Raw genomic sequence first — 25,134 nt, forward strand, 5'->3', positions numbered from 1 at the left:
CACAGATTATAGTCCAATGTTCATATTCAGGGTGATCCAGATGGGACTGGAGATCTCAGTTTTACGACTTAAGCTTCCCCTGCATGAAGCATCAAGCAGATCTGAGATAAAAAGGATCAGGTCCCAAGAGTCTTTTATATAGTTTTCTAGCAGCCTTTTGACCATACAGTCCTTAGGCAAACAACAGGCAATCATCCAGACTCTGAAGTAGACCTGTTTCCTAAGCATCACTGGTAATTAGCTACATGGATTAACATAAGGCAATTTATGCATTAGGCAGTTTTTCACAAACTTTAAAGAGACATACAGACAATGACATTATTTCACCCAAAATTCATCTAAATGTTAATATTCCCTTTTGATCTCTGAATCAATAGCTATAGTAATAGACAGGAACTGTCTGTTTACATGGCTAACATCTAACAAGATATAAATAAACATGTACAATTAGTATCACCTCTAATTCTCTAACAATACAGGTTTGCATTTCAAAGTTCTAGCCTATCTAACATGGAATGGCCCTAATTACCATTTACATACTTTTCTAACATGTCTCTAAAGGTTGAATTTGGGTCATTTATCCTGCAGGAAGCTTAACCCTTTCTGGCCATGCATCACACACCAGAAGGATGGTGGTGGAATTCGAGGCCTATAGACAAGCTGGAAGTGATGGGGTGAATGAGAAACCCATGCTGTGAGTGCTGGTGTTTTTGTGCCAAATGACCCCGCTATCACTATGCTGATGTGCATGTTGATTGGGAGTCAGTTTACTGAAGACCACATGATACAGTGTCTGTGACGGTATTCCAGGCACAGAGGTCTGTGCAAAGTTCTGGTTCCCCTTTCATCTTGCAGAATTGGAAGGAGCAGTGGAAAGGATTAAAGTCTTGGAAAGATTTTCTTATGAGGAGAGACTGTTTAGTATATAGAAGAGACTAACAAGAGGGGATGTGTCAGAAATATACAAAATAGTGAATGGTCTAAAGATGGTAAATCAGGTGCCTTTATTTGCTTATTTGCAGAAGGGGATATTCTATTCTATTGAAAGGCAAAACATTGAAAACTGATTAAAATAAATATGCTTTTACTTAACACATAATTAACGTATGGATATTTCTGTCATAAGATATCCCTGAGGTGAAGATCTTAGTAAGAGTTTTAAAAAATTAGATGTCCCTAGGTATAATGATTACATCCACAATAACATTTGGTAGGGAAAAGTGAGAGCGAGATGAACCTTCATATTTCAGTAAATAAGCCAGCTGCTAACTGAGAAGGGTTAGGAAGGAACATCCTCTATGGGATGGTTATTTCATAACTGTCTACTACAGAAGTTTCTTGTACCTGTCTCTGAAGCTGATGGTGCTGGTCAGATCAAGACAGGAAACTGGACAAGATGGACCCTGGGCTAATCTGCTCTACCAATCCTTGTATACAGATTGAATGGTCCCATGGATTCTTACATGTTTTTAAAATTGTAGATTTGGAAAGATGAAACTTTTTTTTTTTTACTTTGTGAGCATTAATGTGAATGAGAAGCTTTGGGAGCAGGAAAGACATCAGTCATGCTCACCACAATTAAGTGTCATGCCTGAGGATAGACAGAGGTGGATAGAAAGCTGGCTAGATCATCGGGCTCAACGGATAGTGATCAATAGCTCCATGTCTAGTTGGTAATAGTGTTGATGTCATAAACTTAGACTTCTCTAAGGAATTTGACTGGTATTACACAACATTTTGATTAAAAAACTAGCACAATTTAAAATTACTGTGGCACACACTGAATGGATTAAAAGCTGGCTAATTGATAGGTCTCAATGTATGATTGTAAATGGGGAATCATCATCAAGCAGGCATGCTTCCAGTGGGGTACCACAAGGATCAGTTCTTTGCCCTATGTTATTTAAGGATTTTATCAATAACCTGGAAGAAAACACAAAATTATCAAGATAAATTTTGCAGATGACACAAAAATAGGGGAAATGATGAATAATGAAGAGAACAGGTCACTGACAGAGTGATCTAGATTGCTTGGTAAATTGGGCACAAGCAAACAATATGTGTTTTTAAACAGTTAATGTAAGTGTATGCATCTGGGAACAAAGAATGTAGGCCATACTTACAGGATGGGGGACTCTATCCTGGGAAGCAATGACTCTGAAAAAGATTTGGGGGTCATGGTGGACAATCAGCTGAACATGAGCTCCCAGTGCAAAGCTGTGGCCAAAAGGGCTAATGTGATCCTGGGATGCATAAACAGATGCTCAAATAGGAACAGAGAAATTATTTTACCTCTATAGTTGGCAGTGGTGCAATCGCTGCTGGAATACTGTGTCCAGTTCAAGAAAGATGTTGATAAATTGGAGAGGGTTGCCTTTTAGTAATAGACTCAAAGAGCTCAATTGATTTAGCTTAACAAAGAGAAGGTTAAGGGGTAAGTTAATTACAGAGTAGAAATATCTACAGGAAGAACAAAATTTTAATAATGGACTCTTCAGTATAACACAATCCAGTGGCTGGAAGGTGAAGCTAGACAAATTCAGACAGGAAATAAAGCATAACTTTTTTAATCGTTAGAGTAATTAATCATTGGAACAATTTATCTAGAGTCATGGTGGATTCTCAGTTACTGACAATTTTTATATCAATATTGGATGTTTTTCTAAAAGATCTGCTCTAGGAATTATTTTGGGGAAGTTCTATTGCCCATGTTATATAGGGGGTCAGATTAGATGATCAGAATGGTCCTGTCTGGCCTTGGAATCTATGAATCACTTATTACAACAGGGCCTCAACCTGGCCTGCACTTCTTACAGTGCATGTTTGCATGTGCGCTCCCCCATACGCACATTCTTTGGGTGCTAACACTTGTGGTGATGATACAAATAAACTGCTTTGAATGGATACTTTTATCGCAGAGCTTCTTTTTTTTCCTCAGGAAAGCACTACAAGGAACAAAGTGAAGGTGGCTAGTGCTTTAGATGTAGATTTTCATCCACTCAGACATTTCAGTTAACCTTGACTTTGAATTTCCCTGGTTTAATGTTTGTTTTTTTATAGCTACAAAAGTTATTGTAACGGTTATTTTCTCTTATTTTACTAATAGGTACTTTGGGCTAGATCCACAAAGAGACTGCTATGTTAGCCACCTAACTCCCCTGAGATCCTCAGCCCCCCTGTTCAGATGCTGACTGTTCATGCAGATACATAGTTTCTGCCAGCAAAGTGCTACATTTTTTCCAGTGGGTATGCACATGTAGTTCAGTGCCTTAGCTCAGACCTAAGCCCCAGTAGGATTCTCAAACGAAGTGTGCCTCTGTCTATCTCACCTACAGAGCCCAATTGAATAGGCATGCTCAGAATATGTCCACTAGATCAGGCCTGACACAAAACACAGAGAGGGTGTGGTGTGTTCCAGAATACCCAAGAGCCCAGGGGTTAGGGCAGTTAGCTGGGATGTGGGACTTCAAGTCCCTGCTCCATATTAGAGCAGGCAGGGGCGCCGACTTCCCCTCTGCCTGGTAGGTGCTTGACCCCCCACCCCGCCCCTGGCCCAGCCCCTGGCCCCGCCCCTGGCCCATCTCTTCCCGCCCCTGCACCGCCCTCGCCCCACCCCCATTCCACCCCTTCCCCCAAGTCACCACCCCTGCCCTACCTCTTCTCCACCTCCTCCCCTGAGCGCACCACATCCCTGTTCCTCCTAGAAAGTCCTAAGCACTGCCAAACAGCTGTTAGGCAGCGGGGGGGGGGGGGGACTGTGGTAAGTGCTGGGAAGGAGGGGGAGGAGCGGGGATGTGGCACGCTCAGGTGGGGGGAGAAGGAGGCGAGGAGGGGGGAGCTTGGCAGCTGGTGAGTGCGGAGCACCTGCTAATTTTTCACCATGGGTGCTCCAGCCCCCACAGGGAAACTCCTTTTGTGAGGTGGTGTTTAGGCCACATCCCTTTCCTCAGCATTTCCCACTGGCTAGCTTAGGTGGCTCCCTGCTCAGCATGCTGGCTTCTGTGAAGCCCATGCTTAGGCACCTAACTCTCCCCATGCATTGTATAGGGAGCCTGAGTGCCTAATTTAGGTCTAAGGATTCCACTGGTTTGCAGGGTGCATATGAGTTAACTGTTGCAATGGTCAGTGTTGTGAGGCCTGTCCCTTTGTAGCTCTAGTTCTTTACTCTCAACCTTAATTTCAGCTTCACGGACAGTTTTGCCTGGGATTTCCTTAGGCTTGAGTTTCTTTGCATTTGTAGTGTGTTCACTACATATGTGGGGTAGGGTTGCCAACTGTCTAATCACACAAACCCAAACACCCTTGCCCTGCCTCCTGCCCCTCCCCTCCCTGAAGCCCAGACCCTGCCCTGCCCCTTCTATGAGATCCCTCCATGCTCACTCCATCCCCCCTCCCTCCGTCACTTGCTCTCCCCCATACTCACTCACTTTCACTGGGCTGGGGCAGGGGGTTGGGATGTGGGAGGGGGCATGGGCTCTGGGCTGGGGCTAAGGGGTTTGGAGTGTGGGAGGGGACAATAATGTTCAGTAGATTATGAGTTTTTAAATAATACCTCAAGACATACTTCGTACAAAATTTATCATGGTTTTGTTTAAAGGATATACATAGGGGTACAGTCTGTCATAGAGAGTTCTTTTAATCTAACAGAACAAGCCCCCCACAAGGGGAATGTAAGTCTAAATAAATTCAGACTAAAGAGATAGTAGACATTTTTTAAAAATAAGAGTATTTAACTGGTGGAAGATCTTACCTAACAATATGAGAGATTCTCAAGATTTCTTTTCTTTCTAAAAAAGATATTCTAGCTTAATCAGAAATTATTCCCTTATATGGGAATTTGGCATCCCTACACCTGCTTAGCAAGTGTGGTTCAGTTTAGGGTGACCACCTCATTCATGGTATGCTAAGTACAGTTCTGCTGCCCTTTGTTCATACAATAAGGATAACAAAATTTCATTATCCCTGCATTTAATACTAAAATGAATTGTAACCCCAAACCAACTAAAAGGGATCACTTTGGCAAAGCAGCTCTATCTGCTGAGCATCTAGGCAGAATAGGTGTGTCTATGCAAATATGGTCTGCTCCTGAAGTCTCCCCACCCCCCATTCACCACTAGATGTTAGGGGATAGCTCATTCACACTCTGCTTATGCTTGCTAGCATAGTAGACAATCAAAGCATCAGACTTTCTGAAGAATTCTGTCCTGTCCAGATAGAACTGTATAGCTGTACAAACTCTGAGGTAATTCCATCTTTCTCCTCTAGGGTTAGAAGGATAAAACATTTATTTTGGTTAAGATGATATGGAGCTATGGTAGGAATTTTGAAGTAATTTGAAATACTATTTTGTCAGGAAAAGTCTGAAGAAAGTGTTCCTTAATTGAAAGGCCATTTAACAAATTGATCCTTTTGGCCCAAGTGATTACCACAAGAAAAGGTACTTTCATAGTAAGGATGTGGTAGTCATAGGTTTGAAGGCTTTTCCAGCACTAAATTCAGCTTCCAGTTTTTGAGAGGAATTCTGATAGGAGGCAAAACCTTCATTACTGCTTTAAATATACATGGAAATATGCTGATGTGAAGGCCAATTTCTTTACCACATGACACGTGCCAAGGAAGCTAAGACAAACTCAGTTGATAAAGCACAACAACAGGGAATTGTGGGACAGCTTTAGCAGTCCTTTGGGTGCCATTAGAATTAAGAATCTGTTTCAACAAAATCAACATATGGGGTCCCACATCACACAAACAATTTTGCAAGGGACTTCTCCAGGTGAAGGAGGAGCGCTTATGTGACCCTTGGGGTAAATTTGTTATCTGTTGTATGTATTTGTGTTTGTTGTGGTGTGCTTGCTGCAGGACTGAAATAGACCATGTGGTCTGTTTGTTTGGGGGACCGTGTGCTGCCCGTGTGGGTGCTGAGCCTAGTGTCCTGCTAGGCAAGGCTGAGAGCTTCTTAACGAGGCATTAATCCCTAAGCCCTTTTGCACCCATCAGCCCATAACCAGGGGGTGGGGCTACTCAGGAAGACTAGGGCTTTAAAAAGCCCGCTCCTAAGCGACCAGAGGAGCTAACGAACAGGAGCAGCTAACAGGGGAGTTTTGCATGGGAGCTTACAGGGAGAGTGGGGGGCTAGATACACATAACATTTCTTAAACTTTTTTAAACTTAAAGTCAAAAACATCCCGTGATATAAACAAAACCTCAGCAAAGGAACTAACTTCAGCAGTAAAAAGAGAATTCAGGCAGAAGTCCAGCAACAGAGTTGGGGCTACCCAGTTTATTGCACCCAATGCAGCATGTATGCTTACCTGCCCTATGGGCAGGTGGTGTATATGTGCATTTGGTGCAAGGAGCTCCTGGCCCTCAGAGACCATGTATGGGCTTTGGAGACCAGGATGGCTGAGCTGGAGGAGCTAAGAGAGACAGAGAAGTACATAGATGAGACTTTCCGGGACACAGTAGAATGGTCCCACCCCCAGTCTGACAGCCTCTATGCTGTTGAGGAGGATGAAAGTCCCGGGGAAGGAGAACATCCAACTGGAGCAGAGTGAAACGATCCAATAGATGGGACACTCCTCCCAGATGATGTTGTGGTATCATCTCACATTAAGGATACCTCTCCGGGGGAGGGAACTCCAGTTATTAGGAAGAGACAGGTATTAGTAATGGGCAATTCAATCATTAGAAACATAGATAGCTGGGTTTGAGATGATCGGGAGAACCGCATGGTGACTTGTCTGCTGGTGCGAAGGTTGTGGATCTCTCGAGACATCTAGATAGACTTATGTGTAGTGCTGGGGAGGAGCCGGTGGTCATGGTACATGTAGGTATTAATGACATAGGGAAGGGTAGGAGAGAGGTCCTGGAGGCCAAATTTAGGCTGGTAGGTAAGAGATTGAAGTCCAGGACCTCCACGGTAGCATTCTCTGAAATGCTTCCAGTTCCACGCGCAGGGCCAGTTAGACAGGCAGAACTGCAGGTCTCAATGTGTGGATGAGATGATGGTGTAGAGAGAAGGGGTTTACATTTATTAGGATCTGGGGAACCTTTTGGGAAAGGGGGAGCTTATACAGGAAGGATGGGCTCCACCTAAAGCAAAAAGGAGGCACTTAAATTTAAAAAAGTCATTGAGCAGTTTGTAAACTAAGGGCTGGGGGAAAGCCAAAGCGTGGAGGAGCACATGATTTGGACAGAGACATCCCTTAGGGGAGAATCTACTAATGGAGATTGTCTATGTCCTAGTAAGGAGGAGAGGATGGAAGATGATAAAATACAGGGAGGATTTAATGAGAAACAGTCAAATGAAAAAAAGGCCCATCCAATTACATTGTGTAATGGGAGACAGCTAAAAAGTGACCAGTTTTTAAAGTGCTTATATACCAATGCTAGAAGTCTAAATATTAAGATAGGTGAACTAGAGTGTCTTGTATTAAATGAGGATATTGATATAACAGTGTAACCCTTCTGCCCCTCTAAGTTGGCAGCAACAAGGGCCGGGTGATCTGAGTGTATCCGGGCTGGGAATCCATAAACTGAGAAATATTTTTCCCACAGTACTCGAGCGACAGTGGTGGCCCTCTGATCACGTGTGGGATATGCCTGCGCATATCGCGTATAATGGTCAGTCACTACTAGAATGTTCCCAATATTCCTCCTGTCTACTTCTAAAGACAAGAAATCAATGCATACCAGCTCCAGAGGCTTGTTGCTGGTGCTATTCTTCAGATATGCAGCCCTCATGGGCAGAGTTTTCCTTTGCACACATCGAGCGCAGGTCTCACATTTCCTGCGAACATCTTCAGCCATCCGGGGCCAATAGAACCTACTACGAATAAGTTCCAGGGTCCTCTCCATCCCTAAATGTCCAAAGTCATCATGCAGGGCCCTCATGGCCAGGGCTCTGTACTCTTTCGGCAGCACTAGTTGAGTCCGTTGCTTTTGTAAAGGGTCTGTGGTCACTCGGTGTAGCACTCCCTGAATCAGTTTTAGTTTGGTCCATTCTCTCAATAGTAGTTTACCCTCTGGGTTAGGTGGGACAACCGCGGCTGGACTTCGCCCCTCCCTTTTGGCAAGTAGTGTATCACGAATGTCAATATCTTGCAGCTGTGCTTCCTGCCAGTCAGCCGCATTGAGCATGGGCAAAGGAGATTGGTCCAACGCAATATAGTTCACTGAAGCAGAAGGCACGCATTCAGGGGGCAGGCCCAAAGCTTCTGCAGCACATCCATGAAGGCTCTCATGGGCCTCTGGCTCTCAGCGACTCACACTGCAAATAGCTCTCACTCCATCTGTGGGTATCACAGCAACTCCTTGTGCCTGTGGACGCTTGGACAATGCATCTGCATCTACATTGCTTCTCCCTGATCAGTATTGAATGCTGAAGTCATAGCTAGCCAAAGTGGCCACCCATCTTTGCCCTGTAGCATCCAGCTTAGCACTTGTTAACACATAAGTCAGTGGGTTGTTGTCCGTCCACACCTGGAACTGAGCACCATACAAGTAGTCTCGAAATTTCTCAGTGATGGCCCATTTCAAGGCCAAAAACTCCAGCTTGTGGGTGGGATAGCGAGTTTCACTATCAGACAATCCTCGGCTGGCAAAGGCTACAGGTTTACGTTTGCCTTCCACCTCCTGGTACAGTACTGCTCCCAGACCCTCCAAACTGGCATCAGTATGCAGGATAATGGCTTGCTTGGGTCAGCAAAGACTATGACAGGAGCATGAGTTAGGCAAGTAATGATTTCTCGAAAAGCCCTTTCACATCTTTCATCTCACCGTGGCCCAAATGGTTCGAAGGGGCCATAGTGTCTCTGTACAGGAGGCTTTGGGGACCTCCCCTTATTCTTGGTCTTAGATTTGTTCTTGCTGGACTGCTATCCCTTGGTAAGATCATTCAGAGGTTTTAGAATCATAGCATAGTTTTTCACAAATCTGCGGTAGTAGCCACTAAACCCAAGAAAGGTCTTGAGTTCTCTGTAGTTACCTGGACAAGGCCATGTAGTGAGTGCTTCTATTTTATCGGGATCAGTACTCACACCCTCTTGGGACACGATGTGACCCACATACTTCACTGAGGTCCTGCAGAACTGGCATTTGTCAATTGAAAGCTTCAAACCATAATCCTCCAACCTATCAAGCACTTTAAGAAGTCTTTCTTCATGCTCCTCCAAGGTTCTTCCAAACACAATCAGGTCATCCAAATAAACTAACACTTGCAGTAAATTCATGTCTCCCACAACTTTCTCCATAAGACATTGAAATGTGGCAGGTGCTCCAGAAATCCCTTGGGGCATGCGTTCGAACTGATAAAACCCTAATGGACAGATGGAGGCTGTCTTCTCCTTATCTTCTTCACCCAGAGGGATCTGGTAGTATCCACTCCGAAGATCCAACACAGAGAACCACTGGCTTCCCAGCAAACAGTCTAAGGCATCTTGGACTCGGGGCATGGTGTACTGGTCAACCACAGTACGATGGTTTAGGGTGCGGTAGTCAATACACATCCGGATTTTCCCATTCTTTTTATGGACCACCACAATGGGTGAGGCATATGGGCTGCGGGACTCCGTAACGATGCCATTCGCAGCCAGCTCCTGAAGATGTTGTCGCACATCTTCCATCTCAGAGAGAGCAGTCCTCCTAGATCTCTCCCTGAAAGGTCGAGAGTCATGTAATCTGATTTTGTGCTCTACTCCTTTTGCACATCCCACTCATGCAATGAGAACACCTTGGATCTTTCACAAAGTTTCCTCCGCAGGCGATCTTTCCACTCCTCGGACAATGGTGAATCTCCAAAGTCAAACTTTGCTGGGTCTATTGTTGGAACTTGAGTCTCACACTGGGGTTTTACAATTGATTCAGGCTCAAAGAGGTCTGCTATCTTTTGCCCTTGCTTCACAACAACATCTCGACTTGTTTCATTAGAAATCAGTATAGTAACCTTTTCCTGGTCTTCAGCAGGTAGGGTTATGATGCCACTGGGGACCAGCACTCCTTCCAGGAGCTCTCCTTCAACCGGCTGCTCTACCATTGCTAATGTCCCTTTACTGCCTTTCAGCCTGGTACTCATGACAAGCACTTCCTGCTCTGTCCTTGCAGGCACTACTAAGGGGGTTGTGCCCATGTACTTCAGCGCCCCAATCGGTAGCTCAGATGTCTCCTTTTTAGCGTTCTCAATCTTCCTATAGGCTTCAGCATAAAGCGTATGGATCATCAGGGTATTCAGGTACTGGTCCCCAGCCCGTCGTCTGCAGTAATCCGCGAGCACCTTGAAGAGACTGGAGTTGGTCCCTATCAGCACAGACACGTCAGGGCATATTAAGGCAGCTGTGTCTACCTCTTCCCTTACCCCAGCAACCTCCTCTGGGAATTCCAGGTGCACTATGACATACCCTTGGTAAGGGTATTCATCCATGCTGAGGCCACACAGACCAACGCCAGTCAGTGACTGTATAGGCAGGTGCCTAAGCATCTGTTGGTAGAATGACTGAAATATAATAGTCACTTGAGATCCAGTGTCAAGCACGGCTTTACACTCCGATCCTTCAATCCTCACCGTGACCTCTGCTCGAGGCCCTATCAGTCCTGCGGGGATCCCAGCTGGACGGTCTTTTCTGGGGGAATCTTCAAATCCTGCAGGCCTGGGTGGTTCCCGTCCCCAGACCCTCTGGCAGCTACCGGATCTCTCCCAACTGATCCTCAGCTTTCCATACACTATGGAGGGGTTTTCATCATTATGGCACTTGGCAGCACTGTGCCCATCCTGACCACATCGGTAGCAGAAGAATTGTCCTTTCCACCTTCGCCTGGGTGGGACGGTGGCTCTAAATGCTGACTTCTCCATCACCACAGTCTGAGGCTCCTTATTCCTGGAAATCTTAGCTCGGTCAATGATGCTTTGCAGCTCCGCTATCCGTTCTGTCAGGACCTGCATTTGTTGGGCCAGTTCCTCTGTGGTGCTCACCATCAGCACACTGGCCATTTGCAGTGGTGTTGTGCTGGCTGGCTCCAATGTTTGAGCTTCCCAAAACTCGCTGGCAGCCTGCCTTTCTTCCTCTTCCCTGACCTCCTTTATCAGCTGGGAGTAACTTGGGGGATGTTCCTGCCGTTCTCTTAGCCGGAGATGAAGTAGAATCGGGTTCTGATACTGAGTCCCTCTTACAACTTGAGCCAGTCTGGTCTGATCCATCTGCTCAGCAGTCACTGCTCCCCTCATGACAGCTCTCTGAAGCAGTCTCTCCAGCCTCTGTATATAGGTTGAAATCTTCTCGCCCCTTTGCTGTTGGGAATTAAGGAACTTACAGTAACTGTCTTCAGGGCCCTCTATGCTCCCAAAGGTATGATCAAGGGCCTCTAGGCAGTCCTTCACACTGACCCCAGGGTCAATGAGCTTCAGGGTGAGAATCACATCTAATGCTGGGCCACTAAGGCTCTCTATTAGACATCTTCGCTTTTCTGCATCGGGTACGGCCCACTCCCGCAGCATTTCAGTGGTATGCTCCAACCAGGGTTCAAACTCCTCTTCCCCAGCAAATAACCTTAACTTACGACAATAGTTTGATGTAGCATGGGACAACACAACCTTTTCCAATATTTGCCCCAGTGCTTTTGCCCAATCATTGGCTGAGGCTGCGGCCCCTGAGCTAGAGGCTGCAGGGCTGGGGCCCAACAAACCCGACATATTAGCCATTATACAAACAGTAATTTCCTCAAAATATAAACACAATTGTTTCCCAATGCAGTGGAACACTCAACAGGTGCTTGCGAGGGGTACTGACCCAGGGATCCCGGATGAGCCCCCCAAAATGTAACCCTTCTGCCCCTCTAAGTTGGCAGCAACAAGGGCCGGGTTCGGTATCTAGGGGTTCCGTTTCAATAACGCAATGCAAAACCGGCTCGAGCCCCCACCCAGTGACCTGGGACAATTACATAACACCCCCCTGGGCGCCTCTAAGAGGCAATACTTCCCCTCTTGCAAGCATGGAGTCTGAGTGTAGCAAAAGCCTTTTAATAAAGGAGGGAAACAATGCGGCATCATGTTGGGGAAACACCACAAACAGGATTCATAACACAAACCATGAGCAAAAGACCCACTTCCAAGTAAGTTTGGCAGTGTCCTTTTCCCCTCAGGGTCTTAAGTCCAATCACCCCAAAGTCCAACAACCCCAAAGTCTCTGTCCCTGGTCAGTGCTGCCCCAGAGTTCAAAAGTTTATCTGCAGAGTTTTACCCCCCCCCCCCAGCCTGGGTGGAAATGGGGGGGGGGGCCACACGGGGTGTTAAGGGGCACCTTACGTGGTCCGAGGCCAACTGCCTCACCTCTCCGTGGAGTTCTGCTGCAGCCTTTACCACGAATGACTCCGCTCTACCAGCCACGCCGCGCCGCACCACTCCGCTCAGCTCCTCCAGCCGTCCCCGCAAACTGCTCTGCTCTCCGTTCCGTGGGCCGCTCCAACCATCCCACAAACTGCTCAGCTCTGCCAGCCGCTCCACTCCACCAGCCGTCCCATGAACCACTCCAGCTGCCCCCGCAAACAGCTCTGCTCCACTCGCTGTTCCGTGGGCTACTCCAACCATCCCACAAACTGCTCGGCTCTGCCAGCTGCTTAGCAATATTTCTTCAGGATCCCCCACTAGTTAACACAGTACTCGGTGATTTCAGCTCAGCAATTTTAGCGATTTCAGCTTGTAGTAGGGGAGCCCCAGTGCTGGTGCAGCATTGGCCCAAAGTGAACTCAGCTCAGCAACTTCTAATTAGACTCCTAATGGAAGCAAACTTAGCTCTGCTATTCAACAGCAGAGAAAGAGAGTAATGCAATTGATGTTCCAGGCCCTCAAAAGGGGGCCCATGCCATCAGAAACACATACCTATCCCCAACCTCTCTCAATTCACTAGGCTTTGTAACCCATGCCCCTTGTCTAGCGAGTGCTACTTAGTTACTGGTGTGTCCCTCTGTCATACAACAGTTCCACTGGCCTTGATTCACAGAATCAGGGTAACAACACTTTATTCTTCCTGCCCCAATAACAGAGAAACTGGGGATCCCACACCAGCCAAAGTAACCACTTTCAGTTGTTATTGTCCCAGGCTGGGCAGGTGGGTGTGCCTATGCAAACAAGATCAGCCCCTGAAGTTCTTTTCCACCCTTGCCATAATTCACCACCAGATGTCAGGGTAGAGCTCATCCTGACTCTGCTTACAATAGGCATCACAGAAACTAGGTGGAATGAGGATAATAAATGGGATAAAATAATACCAGGGTACAAAATATATCGGAAGGACAGAATAGGTCATGCTGGTGAGGGAGTAGCACCATATGTGAAAGAAAGTGTAGAATCAAATGAAATAAAAATCTTTGAAAAACCAAACTGTACTATAGAATCTCTATGGATAGTAATTCCATGCTTGTTACTGGTTTGGCTGAATTTAGTTATAGACTATGCTACCAGTTTGGGATGTCTTCCCTGTTTTCTGACAGTCTGACTTGAGATTGGCAGTCTTAGTTATGCGCTACTCCAGACATTGTGACCAAAGTATCATTTGAAAACTCATAATTTGCTGTTTGGTATTGTCCTGGTAAAATATGTGTGGCAACATTGTATGTGAAGTTATAACATTCCCCTGTATGGTGCTATTAACACATATTCCAAACTCCACTGCCTTGCCCTAACAGAAGCTGGCCAACAGGTCTGTCCTAAACAAAGGAATGTGTACTCTGCTTAATTTGCGTTTACAACAGAGTCACCAATCAGGGAGTGAAACAAAGAAAGCTCCAACAGGTGAGAAAAAGCCAGCAGGGAACATTCTTCCACATTACATGCATCCGATGAAGTGGGCATTCACCCACGAAAGCTTATGCTCCAATACATCTGTTAGTATTAAAGGTGCCACAGGACTCTCTGTTGCATTCTTCCACATAGACTCTTTGTGTCCTAGTGCCCAGTTGGAAATGTTTTTCGGTGGGGGGGGGGACCTGAAACTAAAGCAAGGAGAGACAAACACACCAAGGAACCCCCCCTCCATCACATTCACTGCACCTGAAGAGAAAATGGAAGTAGACATTGGACACTGGGGGAGGGGTCCTGACTTCAGAGTTTGGTCAGTAATCTTTTAAATCATGTGCTGAGAAACTTTGATTGAATCTAATATAATTTGTTATATTAGGCATTAGTAAATGTTTTATCTTTATTTTTCTTGTAATGATTCCTGACTTTATGCCTCATTACTTGTACTGTACTCACTTAAAATCTCTCTCTTTGTAATTAAGAAACTTGTTTTACTGTTTTATCTAATCCAACGTGTTTAATTGGAAGTGTCTGAATAACTATTTGAGCTAATAAAATGGCATACTATTCCATTAAAGGAATAGCGAACTTAAAATATTTGTACTGTCTAGAAGAGGGCTGGGCAGCACAGAACATACATTTCTGGGGGAAATCTGGGACTGGGGTATGTTGGGGTCACCCTGCAGTATAACCCAAGCTGGTGAGAATCAGAGTGTAAGCCAAGTGTGGCTGGCAGGCTCCAGTTGCACACAGACACTCAGGGTGTGACTTGCATTCTGGAAGCCTGCTTGTGAGCAGCCCAGGTGGAACCTACTTCAAGGCATTGCAAGGCACCCAAGGTTGCAGGGCCAGGGTGACACAGCCTGGTCTGGAATGTACCTTGGAATGTCACACACACATAGTTATTATTGGGGCATTTAGTGCACTAAATGAGGTAAACCATACATGGATCTTGAAAGGTGTGTTTTAGGGGGTGTTGATCATCATAGCAGTGGAGATATATTTGTAGGTTTTGCATCTGTTGTTTTGGTGGGTCCCAGTCTGTAAGAAGCTTGTTTCTGATGATGAGATTCAAAACATTGGGGGGGAGGTGTTTGAAGGCCAGAAGAAGGGGTTCAGGAAAAGTTTATTTCAGAATGTGGTCCCCATCAAGGATGGGTTGTAATTGTTTAATGATACCCTATATGGGTTCGAGTGTGGAGTAGCAGGTGAGAACTAGGGGTGTCCTGTGACTGCAGGGGTGTTAACAGGCCATTTCACCTTGAATGGTCCCTTAGAATATGTGTTAACTACTTATACGAAACAATTTTTTCCACCTTGTATTTAGCAGTGACACTCTGAGTACATTTCCCAAACCCAGAGGCAAGCTCAGTGTAGCTTTCAAAGCTTTTCTTCTTCACCAACAGAAGTTGGTCCATTAAAAGAGATGACCTCACCCACCTTGTCTCTCCAGGATAACAGGACAGTTGAATGCACGTTCATCTGATTATCACACCAGTCTCTCTTCCTCTTACCAGTTTAGAAAGCAAATATCTCCTGAGAGAAGTGCAGAGATTGAGCCACAAGGCAGCTGCAGCAGGTACAGCTACACTGGGTGAGGTGGGGGAAGAAGTAGGGAGGAAGTGGAGTACAGACACAGGCAGCTGTAGCAGGGACTGACTGACAGACACTGATGATGTAATCAGGCTGCTTTCTGCAGTGTTCCTTTGGGCCAGTCTCTGTCTTGTATTGATTGGCTGTTTGGCTCCAAACACCACCCCCTCAAACAAAACCATTAAAACAATCACCCCTTGTGGCAGTAACATGCTGCTTGGAGGCTGTCTTTCTGATCTGTCTGCTTGGAGGTTGTAAGTAGGTTATAGTGGAAATGAAATTAGTGGTGGATTTGGCTAACATAATGCTTTGGGGGAATGAGGAAGGATGTGTCATGCCCATTGCTGCAATTGTGGAATCAATTTAAAATGCACAGAAAATACCTGTACAAAATGGGCAGGATATGTCTGCATGGGTACCCCAATTAGTGGAGACCTTTTTGGAGGTTTCCAAGTTCAAACTGGAATATTGTCAAGTGCACACCTACATTTTACTTGTAGGAGAGGACTCACTGCCCCAGAGGCAGTCACATGAACATAAGGAATCCATACATCCAGTTCAGGTAGTGGAGGCATTGTTAGAGATGACTGTCAGCAAAGCAATTGAGGTACTATCTGTTCTGCAGATAGGGGGTGCTTAAAGCTATTGACTCCAACAATGGGAGTGGATTTGTGGAGTCAGTTGTCAAAGAACTGTGCAACCTGCTGGTCAGTGATCAAAAGTTTCACATTCCTTGTCATCCAGCAGCAGCAGGACAGGTTAAGCAAATGAATAGAACCATCAAATCAAATAAAAAAAAAAATTGCAACAGGCAGCAACTGGAATGAAGTATTACCACTGATACATGGCACATCAAACCTAAGGAATGCAAATCCACAGGATTTCCCCCTGGCTAGGCCTTAATGGGAAGGACAATGAGATTGTGGGAGGATATAACTGATATGGTTCCAGTCCACCTGGTTACAACGGCCCTGTCAGAAGCCTGGGTTCAGATGCAGATTTTACAGGTTCAAAAGATCATAGTAGCAACTGACAAGGCAAAATTACAGAAGAACAAAGAGATCCCGACCACCACCCCCAAGAGCCCTGTGGACACTTTGGGGGAGCATGAGTCATGTGAACAGCAAGGAGGAGGTGGAACAGGAGGAAGAGTATGGGGGACAGGTGACCAGGGGAATCCAGTGCTGCAGTGAGCCCGGACCTGTTTTTGACTCCTGGGCAGTCCAGCCCGTTCCTATGGTCCAGCATGGGTGAGCCTGATGCAGGGGAAGGAACCTCTGATAAGTATTCAGTTTGCTTTGAAATTGCAGGGATGGAACTCCCAAAGTAGCAGGACACATATGTTGATTACTCTGAAGCTAGAAGAGGTAGTGAAACAACCAATAGAGGTAGAGTTGCTATCTGCTTCTCATTCCCCTATTGAGTTAGAAAGAGGGGGCCATGCGGAACAGTTTGTTTATGTGCATCAGGATGTCCCATGAATCTTCCATTAAGATCTCAATGAAACCTTCCTGGAGGAGGTCTGAAATCCTTTGTCAAATGTTTCTTGGGAGGGATGCTTTATTTCTTCCACTATGGTAGGACCCTTTCCCACATCACTCAGTGATTACTTCAGCATTGCAGCACACAGGCTAGCATCATACAGCCCTGGTCTGCAGCCAGACACCTGCAGGAGCTGTTCCGTTTCAGTCTCTGTTACCCTCCGGAGTGCGATATTAACTAAAATCACCACTGCCTCTGGAAAATGGTGTCAGTATCCAGTTCAATTGCCCTATACACATATATTCATGCCCATGAGCTATCTCCCAACTCGCCCCCGGGCCCTCAGACTGTACTCACCATAGCTGGGAACAGAACATGTTGCACAGGGATTGGTTCCTGCAAAGTAACCAAGCCAATCCAAAAACATGTAATGCAATGTATAGTAAATGCAATGAGATGTATAATGAATATAAAGTGAAAGGGTTTCTGTGTAACTTTGGAACTGATATACCCTGCATCCATCCCACTGGGTCTGAGTCTGATCAACTCAGCCTAGCATTGCTGGATGCCAAATAAAAATACCTGAGTGACAATGCCTGGAGTTGAACTGAGTACGTGGGAAAATGAGTGGACGAGGTCTCAGGGGAGCCCCAGCAGGGGTTAGCACTCTTCCCTCCACCCTCTGTCTGTCTTGTCTAGTTATAGACTGTCCGCTATCTGGAGCAGGGGCTGTCTCTCACTCTGTGTCCATGCAGCACAGTGGGGCCTTAGGTGCTAGTTTAATACAAATAACAGAACCACTTTATCTTAGTCACGGGCTCTGGGAGAGGTGCAATCTTTAAAGGCATTTGTGCTATTCCCTGCTGTAGTCTGGCAGCAACCTGGCTTTACTGGCAGCTTTATTGTTCACTGAAAGGGAAGCTGAAAATGCTCACTCTTGAAACACAGACTTTATTCAGGCCACAAACAGAAAAAAGAGCTGAACAAAATCATTTCTCTTCTACCCTCTGCTTTTCCTTAACACCAGATGCAATGATGGCAAAAAACAATTCCGGAAAGAAAGTGCGAATGTAAAGAGCTGCCTTGGGGATGGCGTTGGCCATAAACACCTCCTGTTTCTTTCTGCTCACTGTGCACAAAACTTCCTCAGCAACCTCCATTGGATGCACGCCATATGCCAGCTTTCTGAAAAAGACTGTAAATCAGACCAGAGAGGAGTGAGCAGCAGCCAGATGGTGTGGAGCAGGACAAAAGTGTAGCCGCACTGAGGCAGACCTGGGGAGCGATGGAGCAGCAGATAGACCAGCTGTGAATTAGTGCTAAGAAGACCCCAACCTGCTTCCTGAACCCCTAGTTCCTCCCACTCCCACCCTCCATCTGTCCCATCCCCTCCTCTCTCCCTCCATCCCCAGCTCATTTAATCGTTTTACAGCTCTCATCTAAAAAGATCTCCTTCTGTTCCCTCTTTCTCCTGGCTTCCTTTTTCCCATACACATAATCCTTGTGTGAATTGGAAAGTCTACAGGCCTTTCCAACATTGAGCACATCTTTAATGTTTTTAAAACCCTGAAGAAATTTTCAGACAAGAAGCTTTGTTTAAGAAGAAGGTTAAAAGCATATTTCAATGGAGTTCAGGTAACATTACCAGTTGCCACCACCAGCACCAGCACCTAAAAATATTACACTTAGAGCTATAGAATTCCCGTAAATTAAGGAAAAAACCCTTAGAAACTGTTAGAAAGTCTGGAAATGCAATTAAGGTACCCAGGTAACTCCTCACTGCCACATAATAATCACTGAGCATTCACTCTCATCTCAGGAGACATGCACACCCTACACAACCCTACATGTTTGTCTTTGTTTCTTTGTTAGGAATAAAAGCCTGGTTCTGAATGTCCTTGTACCTGTTGTATAGAGCTCTGTGATGTCAATGGAATTACTTCTGATTCCAAGAGAGAGCGATCAGAGTCAGGCCTGGTGTTTTATGCATAGTTCTGAATACACATTTTATGTGATATATTGTGAATATCAAAAGAAGCCGGCAATCGGGGGATATTATTGTGGAGGGATACTTGGGGGAGGGGGGGAGAATATGTTTATGAATTAGGACTGTTAAACGATTAAAAAAATTAATCACAGTTAATTGAGAGATTAAAAAAATAATCACAATTGCAGTTTTTATCGCACTGTTAATCAATAATAGAATACCATTTATTTAAATATTTTGGATGTTTTCTACATGTTCAAATATATTGATTTCAATTATAACATAGAATACAAAATATACAGTGCTTACTTTGTATTATTTTATTACAAAAATTTGCACTGTAAAAAAGAAAAACAAAAGAAATAGTATTTTTCAATTCACCTTGTACAAGTACTGTAGTGCCATATCTTTATCGTAAAAGTGCAACTTACAAATGTTGAATTATTATATTTTTACATAACTGTACTCAAAAATAAAACGATGTAAAATTTTAGAGCCTACAAGTCCACTCAGTCCTACTTCTTGTTCACCCAATCACTCAGACAAACAAGTTTATTTACATTTACGGGAGATAATGCTGCCAGCTTCTTATTTACAATGTCACTGGAAAGTGAGAAAAAGCATTTGCATGGCACTGTTGAAGCAACCGTTGCAAGGTATTTATGTGTCAGATATGATAAACATTCATATGATCCTTCATGCTTTGACCACCATTCCAGAGGACATGCTTCCATGCTGATAGGGGGTTCTGCTCAATAACGATCCAAAGCAGTGCAGACAAATACACATTCATTTTCATCGTCTGTGTCAGATGCCACCAACAGAAGGTTGATTTTCCTATTTGGTGGTTCGGGTTCTGTAGTTTCTACATCAAAGTGTTGCTCTTTTAAGACTTCTGACAGCATGTTCCACACCTCGTCTCTCTCAGATTTGGGAAGGCACTTCAGATTCCTAAACCTTGGGTCGAGTGCTGTAGCTATCTTTAGAAATCTCACATTGGTGTCTTCTTTGCGTTTTGTAAAATCTGCAGTGAAAGTGTTCTTATATTGAACAACATGTGCTGTGTCATCATCTGAGACTGCTATAACATGAAATATATGGCAGAATGAGGGTAAAACACAGAGCAGGAGGCATACAATTCTCCCCCAAGGAATTCAGTCACAAATGTAATTAACACATTTTTTTTAATGAGCATCATCAGCATGGAAGTATGTCCTCTGGAATGGGGGCCGAAGCATGAAGGGGCATATGGATGTTTAGCATATCTGGCACATAACTTTTGTAGCCAGCATTGCAAGGCATTTATCTCCTCTAAATGTAAACTTGTTTGTCTTAGCGATTGGGTGAACAAGAAGTAGGACTGAGTGGACTTGTAGGTGCTAAAGTTTTACATTGTTTTGGTTTTGGGTGTAGTTATGTAAAAAAAACAATAATTCAACATTTATAAGTTGCACTTTCACGATAAAGAGATTGCACTACAGTACTTGTATGAGGTGAATTGAAAATTACTATTTCTTTTATTTATCTTTTTTACAGTGCAAATATTTGTAATAAAATAATATAAAGGGAGCACTGTACACTTTGTATTGTGTTGCAATTGAAATCAATATATTTGAACATAGAAAAACAGTATCTTCAGTATCTTCATTGATCTGACAAAAGCATTTGATGCAGTCAACAGAGGAGGATTATGGATGATCCTCAGCAAATTTGGTTGCCCACCAAAACTGGTAAAGATCATTCATTTATTCCATGAGGGGATGCAAAGTCAGGTACTTTTTAATGGAGATCTTACTGTCTCCTTTCCCATTTCAAATGGAGTCAAACAAGGCTGTGTCCTTGCCCTGGTATTATTCAATCTCTTCTTCACTCAAGTTCTCAACCATGCTACAAACAGGCTCAACAGACGCATATACATCAGATACAGACATGACGGATCAGTCTTCTAATAAGAGAAGCAGTCTTTGCGGATGATTGTGCCCTCCTAGCACCCACAGATGGAGATCTCCAGTGTATCATAGATTGCTTCACTGAAACATCAACATTGTTTGGCCTCACAATTAGCCTGGGGAAAACTGTGGTGTTGCATCAGTCATCTTCATCACTCCATGCCATATCCCCTAGCATCTCCATTAGTGGAACCCAACTAAAGCAAGTTGACAATTTTACCTGTATCAGCAGCAACATCTCCAATGATGGATCTCTTGACAAACAGATCATGAACAGGATACAGAAAGTTTCTCAGTCATTAGGAAAGCTACGCAACGAAGTCCTGAAATCCCACAACAGAACCCTCTCAACAAAAATAAAACTTTACAACACTTTTGTGCTCACATCTCTCCTCTATGACTCTGAGACCTGGACACCATACAAATGTCATATCAAACAGCTAGATCCCTTCCATATGCAATCTCTGCACACCATTATGGGGATCTGCTGGCATGACAAAATTACCAACCCACAGGCTATCCAAAAATCAAATGCCACAAGCATTGAGGCCATGCTGATAAAAGCCCAACTACGCTGGGTTGGACACATCATTAGGATGCCTGAACATCGATTCCCCAGAAAAAATTTCTATGGATAATTGGCACAAAGACTTCAGAATCAAGGCCACCCCAGAAAGTGCTACAAGGATAGCACCAAGAACAGCACACACTTTGGTGCAATAAAACCGGATGATCTAGAGAATGCTGATCAAATAGATCAGCATGGTGACACACAACACTCAGAGCTTTCCAAGCCTTTGAAGAGGACAGAAATAATTGACTGTCAGCTGCAAGGGAAAAGCTTCATACCACTACTATAGCTACCAAGACACTCACCAATGACTTTGTCTGCCCGATCTGCTCACGAGCATGCGTGTCACACTTTGGACTTCAGAGTCACTCCAGAATCCACAAAAAGAGATAGCATGAAAACATCATTGTCGAACCAACGGACTACACAAAACAGTGCATGTGAACAAGTATCAGGGGGTAGCCGTGTTAGTCTGTATCTACAAAAACAACAAGGAGTCTGGTGGCACCTTAAAGACTAACAGATATATTTGGGCATAAGCTTTCGTGGGTAAAAACCTCACTTCTTCAGAGAAGAACTAATGTTAGTCTTTAAGGTGCCACCAGACTCCTTAGTGCATGTGAAGACACACTGTGTGGAGAATGCCATTTTGCTCTTCAAAATGGCATCTTCCTTGCTGTCTGTGGTCCCAGGAGGATAAATCACTAAAATGGGGTCATATTGGCAAAAAGTTTGGAAGCCCCCGCATTAACGCAAAGTACAGTGGGGAGCTTGAGTCATCAGTGCTCAGACCCACCAAATTCATCTCTCACACAGACCACCAAACACCCAGTTTTTAGCCCACCTGACATAAGGAAAAGCCTGAAAAGGTGAACTGAGTGAAAACTAAAGACTGAGACCAGATGGTAAAGAAACAGACCCAACATTTAGTACTCTTAAAAAAATCTTATGATTTTTAAGTCATTCTCATGATTTCTAGGGTGATTTCATGATTTCAACTCAACAGTGCTTTGGGTTGGCGATACAGGATCAAATTAACTGGCTGCAAAAGCTTTCCCAGTTGAATACTCCTCTGGCAGAATGGTGAGTAAAGTTGCATGGTCTTTTCTGTCACCCAAGCTGAACTCATTCACTGTTTCTTCTCAATACCCCAATTATACTCCTTCTCCACTGTCCTTCCCTTCTTCACCTGCCCTTCTTGCTGGCCTTCTCTTCCATGCTCCCATCACACCTTTCCCCATCTCCACTTCCTTTCCCCATCACAGCCCCCTCACTTTCACTTTTCTGCCTGGCACCTTTCTTTTCACACACTCCATTACACTCTCCCTTGTTTCTCCCTCCTCTCCCTACACTGCTCACATGACTTATGCAATCTCTCTTTTATTCCGCCCCCATCATCTGTTCTCTCTGGGGGCTTGTCTCAAGGAACACTTATGGTTTGTCTAAGGACGGGAGTGGGCTTCAGAGCCCAGGCCCAAACTGCAACTTCAAAGGGCTGTCAATACATCTATTTTTAGAGCTGTCCACCTGGGCTGAGAAGCTCACTTTCACAGGCTGGATAGACATACCCTTAGTTCACAGCAAGCTGGGATGCAAATCTACCCTGCACTAATGTGTGGACTCTGCTGCCATGCACCAACATTTCTCCAGAGCATTTTGATCAGCTCTGATCCACTTTAAAACATGGTCCTCTTGTCTCCCTTCTATCCACCCACCCCCTACCTCACTATCCTCCACTTTTACCACTCCTTTGGCTCTCATTTGTTCTTTGAACCTTACATTTCCAAATGGAGGCCTCCCAGTTGCCAGGCTCTGGTTGAACATGGTATGAACGGATGAATGTTGGACTCACGGTGCTGATACAAACATCAAATTCTTCCACTTCAGCTCTAAGACAATCAAAAAATCCTTGTGTAGCGTGCTTAGAAGCAGCATCTAAGAGAAAAGCAACAGGAGAAACAGCCTTATAAAATGCAGAAACACTGACTTATGCATACCTTGACATTTCTGCTTCGTAACTCTGCCTGCACATGGTAACAGTTTTCCAGAGAGAGGAGAGGAAACCAAAGTCAACGATCGAAGAGATTCACTCTGCACAGGGCCGGCTCCAGGGTTTTGGCCGCCCCAAGCAGCCAAAAAAAAAAAAAAAAAAGCCGCGATCGCGATCTGCGGCGGCAATTCGGCGGGAGGTCCTTCGCTCCGAGCGGGAGTGAGGGACCGTCCGCCGAATTGCCGCCGAATAGCTGGACCTGCCGCCCCTCTCCGGAGTGGCCGCCCCAAGCACCTGCTTGGCAAGCTGGTGCCTGGAGCCGGTCCTGACTCTGCAACTGAGGACAGGTGAAATGGACACCCAGTAGTACATCATACAGATACAGTTATGAAAGCACTGAGCATCACTCCATAGCTAAGTTGTAAATAGATTGTATCTCCCCAAACTTACATCGCTTATTCTTTGCATACAGAATAATTTTTATAAGAATTTACAAGGAAATCTGTTAATCGGTGTCTGAGTTAAAAATAGTTGCCAGCTCCGGCCATTTCATCGAATAACCCAATTTTGAGCCCTGCTGGAGCTAGGCTAGCATTATTGAGAAACACCAGCCATCACACATTTCCAGTCCAGCCTTCTCTGCTCAGGAAGTAGGGGCAGGGGGCAGGCCGAACTTTCCCCCCTGCCATGGGAGCCAGAGAATACTTTTGTGTAGGAGGGCAGGGAGAAGGAGCAGAAAGATCCCAGGAGTTCAGGGCAGCTCCCCATGTAATGGGTCACTCTGCTCCCTGCTCTTCTGTCCCTGAATCCTGCAATACCAGGCCTGGGAAAAGGAGGAGGGGGAGTGAAGAGGGGCCAACTGCAGCTGACCCTCCAAGGCCTGCAAGCAGGCTGTGAAGATCCCCCAAGAGCTGCAGCAGAAGCAGAGGTGTAGGCTAGAGGGGGCACAGGACTGATGCTGGGCCTGGGTGACTGTCAGCTATGGGGGCAGAATTGATTTGAAGTCTGAGGAGCAGAATTAATTGCTGAGCAGGGTGGGGGTGCAGACATTGGGCAAGCATTGACATGCAGTGGGGGCATATAATTAGTGGCAGGGCTGGGGATTAGGTAGGTGTCAGGGTGGGAGAGACAGAATTAATTCATGGGATTTGGGGGTCTGAAGAAAAGCTGAATATTCTGCACCATCAGACAGCAGCGAGGGCTCCTGCTGCTGGGAACAGAATCACCTCCCTCAATAAATCTGGGAGAGTTGGTGTGACTGAATACACCCCTGTATTTACATCCTACACACTATTCTAATAATCTTTATACAAAGCATGCCTTTTGTTGAGATTCCCTCTGAGACCTTTTCCACTTGGCTTATCCAGAACCCCTTTTCCAGTTCTGGGAGAACACTTCATCCAGTTCTCTGGGATCCAAAACACTCAGTTCTATTCTGGATTTCATCATTCAGGTTCCTTTATTTGACATACAGCAAAGCTACTCTGTGTTTATCAGACTCGAAGGTAGGGGTGGATATAGGGCATACCACATATCCAAAGTTACACAGAAAACCTCTTCCTTTATATATATTAACACATTACTTGTATTTGCTTTACATTAAATCACACATTTTTTATTGGATTGGTTACTTTGCAGGAACCAATCCCTGTACAGCATGCTCTATCCATGTGCTGTTCACAGGGAACCTGATCTTTACATTCCAGTTTTATCTTGTCCATTGTCTCTAGCATCAGGGTGTTACTGCTTATCTTAGTTAGCACTATCCTGACTCTA

General features: G+C 45.0%; 1 protein-coding gene across 1 annotated transcript in view; it reads right to left on the bottom strand.

Moving 5' to 3' along the window:
* Window positions 1-17,796: 17,796 nt before the first annotated feature.
* DHRS7C (dehydrogenase/reductase 7C) overlaps window positions 17,797-25,134 on the bottom strand; it is a 35,596-nt gene continuing 28,258 nt past the window's right edge. The window contains exons 6-7 of the mRNA XM_024206437.2: window positions 23,148-23,303; window positions 17,797-18,056 (exon numbers count right to left, since the gene is read on the bottom strand). Of these exons, the coding sequence (XP_024062205.2) occupies window positions 17,851-18,056; window positions 23,148-23,303 (362 nt within the window). The 3' untranslated portion in view covers window positions 17,797-17,850. The remainder of the gene's footprint in view (window positions 18,057-23,147; window positions 23,304-25,134) is intronic.

This window comes from Terrapene carolina, unplaced genomic scaffold, assembly GCF_002925995.2.
Source record: "Terrapene carolina triunguis isolate 2854851 unplaced genomic scaffold, T_m_triunguis-2.0 Scaffold192, whole genome shotgun sequence".
NCBI classification, from domain to species: Eukaryota; Metazoa; Chordata; order Testudines; family Emydidae; genus Terrapene; species Terrapene triunguis.